Source organism: Martes martes, assembly GCF_963455335.1.
Source record: "Martes martes genome assembly, chromosome: 15".
NCBI classification, from domain to species: Eukaryota; Metazoa; Chordata; class Mammalia; order Carnivora; family Mustelidae; genus Martes; species Martes martes.
This window is the reverse complement of record NC_137903.1, coordinates 3,418,510-3,422,809: the sequence shown is the minus strand read 5'-3', so window position 1 is coordinate 3,422,809 and position 4,300 is coordinate 3,418,510. Positions and strand designations below refer to the sequence as shown.

General features: G+C 47.7%; 1 protein-coding gene across 1 annotated transcript; it reads right to left on the bottom strand.

Moving 5' to 3' along the window:
- Positions 1–211: 211 nt before the first annotated feature.
- LOC308356346 (T-cell surface glycoprotein CD1a-like) lies at positions 212–3,871 on the bottom strand (the record flags this gene model as incomplete). Its single annotated transcript, XM_080825254.1, has 6 exons — positions 212–933; positions 1,076–1,166; positions 1,499–1,777; positions 1,975–2,253; positions 2,942–3,208; positions 3,811–3,871. The coding sequence occupies 6 exons, from the start codon at positions 3,869–3,871 to the stop codon at positions 837–839; spliced, it is 1,074 nt and encodes a 357-aa protein (XP_080681380.1). The 3' UTR covers positions 212–836.
- Between the last annotated feature and the right edge of the window lie 429 nt (positions 3,872–4,300).

Genomic DNA, 4,300 nt, shown 5'->3' with positions numbered 1-4,300 from the left:
AATAACTGGAATGGTCACAGGCAAAACTTTGTTTCTCCTCAGGGGCTCAGGCACATCAGAAAAGATCCAGAGGATTGTGAATTCCCTTAGCCAGGTGACAAGATTTAACAGAAGAGCATCAAACATCTAATCTACTACAAACTTGTCAGAAATTAAAAGAAAAAAAAAACCTATAAATGTGGCATAAATTCAACACAGGTTTTTTTTTTTTAAGATTTTATTTATTTATTTGACAGAGAGAGATACCACAAGTAGGCAGAGAGTCAGGCAGAGATAGAGGGGGAATCAGGCTCCCTGCTGAGCAGAGAGCCCAATGCGGGGCTCAATTCCAGGACCCTGAGATCACGACCTGAGCAGAAGGCAGCGGCTTAATCCACTGAGCCACCCAGGCACCCCGTCAACACAGGTTTTTATTGAGGACATTTTCCATGCAGGTGAGACACCTTGCCAAGCATGCAATTATTAAAAAGGCATGGACTTTATTCCCCCAAATCCTAAGAATTAGAAAAGGGTCCTAACTGGGGGGGGGGGGGGTAAAAAGAGGTAGGAAGTGAGGCATAGATCTACGAAAGTACAGGAAAATGTCTTAGAAATTCTCAAAAGGCAGAGACTATTTCTACTTGTAATTCAGAGAGGGCTCATGGGAAGAAGTGACATGTGATGCCTGATGACTTATGGAGGTGCTGGCACTTTATTCCGTTCAGAGAAAATTTTTGAAATTTAATTTCCAGAACCAAGACAGAACAAACCCCACTAAAAAACACTGAACTTTTATTGACAACTGATCATTAAGCACAACTGAAAGACAAAATTGCACACAGAGAATTCCAAATACATCACTGCTGAACTGGGTTTAGGTAAGTACTGGAGCCTGGGCTGCTGGGATCTTGGTCAGAGGGGAAGCCAGTGCATTGATGTCTCCAGTGTGTCTTCCTGAGAGGAACAGAGGAGTCACTTTGCAGCAGGTGAAGATGAGGACTGCAGGGGGAAGGGCACTGGGAGCAGGAGGGCTGAGGACAGACTGAAAGGTGGGAGACACCTGGGAAAGAGCAGGAAGGTGGCTCCAGAGACTTACCAGCGCTTCCAAAGCCATAATGCCAGACCGGTCAGAAGCACCAGGGGCACCATCACCACCAGGAAGACCAATCCCATGGAGTGGGGCTGCTCTGTGGGTTTGGTGCACAGAGGAGGTTACTTCTCAACTATCTGGGTTGAGCTGTACCTCATTGGTCTTCTTTTCTCATGTCACCCTCTGCCTCACTACCTGCCCTTCCTCTTTTCACTTCTCCCATCCCTCCTTGGATATGGACCTTCACCAACCCTCCACATCCTCCCACATCTGCAGGACCCACACCCTCAGGTCTTTTACTTCTTGGATTACTGACTTTCTGGTCCTTTGTGGTCTGGAGTTCCTAGAATTCCCTATTTTTCATCTGATTCTCCTGCTGTTAGAGGAATACAAGCCCCCTTTCCCAGGTGGGTCCCAGCTCGTTCTTACCCCAGTAGAGGATGATGTCCTGGCCTCCTAGACTGCTATGTCTCACCCGGCAGTACAGACCGGCCACCTCCCTGGATTTCACATCCAAGGACATCTGAAGATACCATGTCCCATCAGCATGGGGCAGGATGTTGCTTCGCTGGGTGCCCTGTTGCTCCTGCTCACCACGCATCCACATCACCAACACAGGCTTTGGATAGAAGCCAGAGACATGGCACACCAGCAGGAGACGGCCAGGACCCGGACTGGGGCCAGTGGACAGCCAGGCCTCTGGTCTCACTGCAGACACAGGCCAGATAATCACAGACTGAGAGGGTAGGTCTTCATATCACTTTATAGAAACATCTTTCCACATCTAGAAATCTGTCACTATTGTCCCCTCTCCTCTTGACTCCTTCTAACCCTGAATTTGAGGGAATGGTACAAATTTATGAGTGTAGAGTAGAGAATTTATGGAGGGAGGAACGAGGACTGACCTTGTCGCTGGAGAAATGCCTTCCCTGCATCAAGAAGACCCAACAGGAACCGGAGGCAGGTGTCACTGAGGAGGGTGTGTACTATTTCATTGAAAACATAGTACTGATTGAATAGTGTGCAGACCTGCTGAGCCCTACTTCCTCCCTTTGGAGATGGCCACCATGACGTGTTCTGGAAACTCATGAGATCTGATCCTTGATAAGCAAGCCGCGCATAGCCTACTGATGCGTCTCCAAAGTGGGAATCACAGCCTCCTGCAATCTGTACCTGAAAGGGATCTGGGAACAGAGACTGTGAGTTACAGGACGGGAATAGGGAACGAAATGAAATAACATGCACGGAAGCCAAGGATGGTGGAAGAAAAGGAGAAGTTTAGGGGTCTGGAAGGAATAGATCAGTTTGGTTTGGGGGGATGCTCACACAAACGAGAAGTGGTGGTTGATGCAGACAGGGGAAGAGGCGGAGGCTTGAAGAAGGAACAATTGTTGAAGGAGAGACGTGAATGGTGTGAGCAGAGAATAGGGAAGGGCTCAGTATGAGAGCTGTGGTAAAAAAGAAACAATCTAAGTTGAAGGGATTGCAGTGGGTACAGAGAACACATAAATAGAGTTCACTAATGGGACTGAATGTGGAGAAAACTCATTTCAAGGAGTCAGTCACAGAGTGAGGGAGCAGAGTGTGCCTGATTGGAGGCCAGGGAGAGGGTGGTGTTAGGAGCCACTAGTGAGGGACTGGAGAGCTCAGTCTGCACTCAACGAGAGGGGTGGGAAATAGCACAAGACATGAAATTTTACCAGAATTGGGGTCTGGCTTATACCCTCTGCCTGGATTAGTGTTATTCAGATTTATTACGGGGAGATGTGAGATTCAGAAGCCAGTAGACGTTTCTATCCTAGAGGAAGAAAGAACTCAAGGAGGCACATACACCTGCCACCTCCATCCCACCCTAGAGGGAAGTGAACTCACATTCAAGCTGCCATTCGCTGACATGGTAATGAATTATCTGAAGAAGTCTAATGGAATTTGTATGGAATATTCTTTCCAGTTCTGTGAACCTCTCCTTACTGAAGTTGCCCTTGGACCAAGGCCACAGGAAAATGAAAGCACCAGTCTTGTTGTTCCAGCCATGAGTCTGCAGCTCATCTAGCCATGCTGAGCCTTGATTTTGTGTCCAGGAAGGGTTATAAAAGGATGAGGTCAGGATAATTCTGAAGGAGATTGGCTTCTGGAAGGCTGTGGGCAAAAAACAGATTGAGGAATAGGAGAGCATTTGGAAGGAGACAGAAAGGAGAAGAGGGTACAGGGAGGAGAACCAATATCTGGAGGACAGAGAAACCATAGTTATCTCAGGAGACATGTGCTGCCCCAGGACTCTGACCTTCATACCCATCCTTCAGAAAAAGAGCATATGGTCCTAGAAGTGGGAATGCTCAGGAAGGAATGAGGCTGGCACTCTGGTCCCCAGATAAATGGTGAGGAACCCACACCATGAGTGCACACACACAGAGACACAAATGCACACATGTACACACACAACCACATACACAGATACACACATATACACACAGTATGCACACATACAAAAACAGACACATACCCACACACCTACACACATGTACATGCACAGAGATGTACACAGGCACAAACATACACATACTTATACATACTTACACAACACACACATATACACATATTCAAATGCACACAAGCATATGTTCACACATTACACACACAAATACTGGTACAAACACACACACACACACACACACACACACACACACACACACACACACACACTCACATGTGTACCCAATGGGTACGGCCACAGTTCTCACCATCTTCACTGTCACCACCTGGGAGGAGAAACACCAGCAACACAAGTTGCAGAAACAACATTGTATTTGCAGATGTTTTCTTTCTCTTACAAGTCAGCCTTCGATGTCTGTTCTAACAAACCTACCCCACACACAGCCGCTCTCTTCTGACTTCCTTCTCCACACACAAGCTTTCCCTGAGTCTCTGCTAAAATGCAAATGTGCTCCTCCCTCACCACCGGACAGCTACACAGACTCTCACTTCCCCTCTTGGTCTGACCCTCCTCTCTGGCTTCCAGCTTCTCGCTGTCACCAGCTTCCATCCTGCTGTCCATCCCCTAATTCAGTCGCTACAGAACCAGTCCTGTGAGGCATGGAAAATCACCCCACCTCTCAGGCCTTTCCTTCTCATCCAGATAATAACCCATGAAAACACTTGGCTCCCAACACACAGCCCTGGGCCCTGCTGTTACTCTGTCCCTACTGCCCTTGTGACAGCCCCATGTACCAT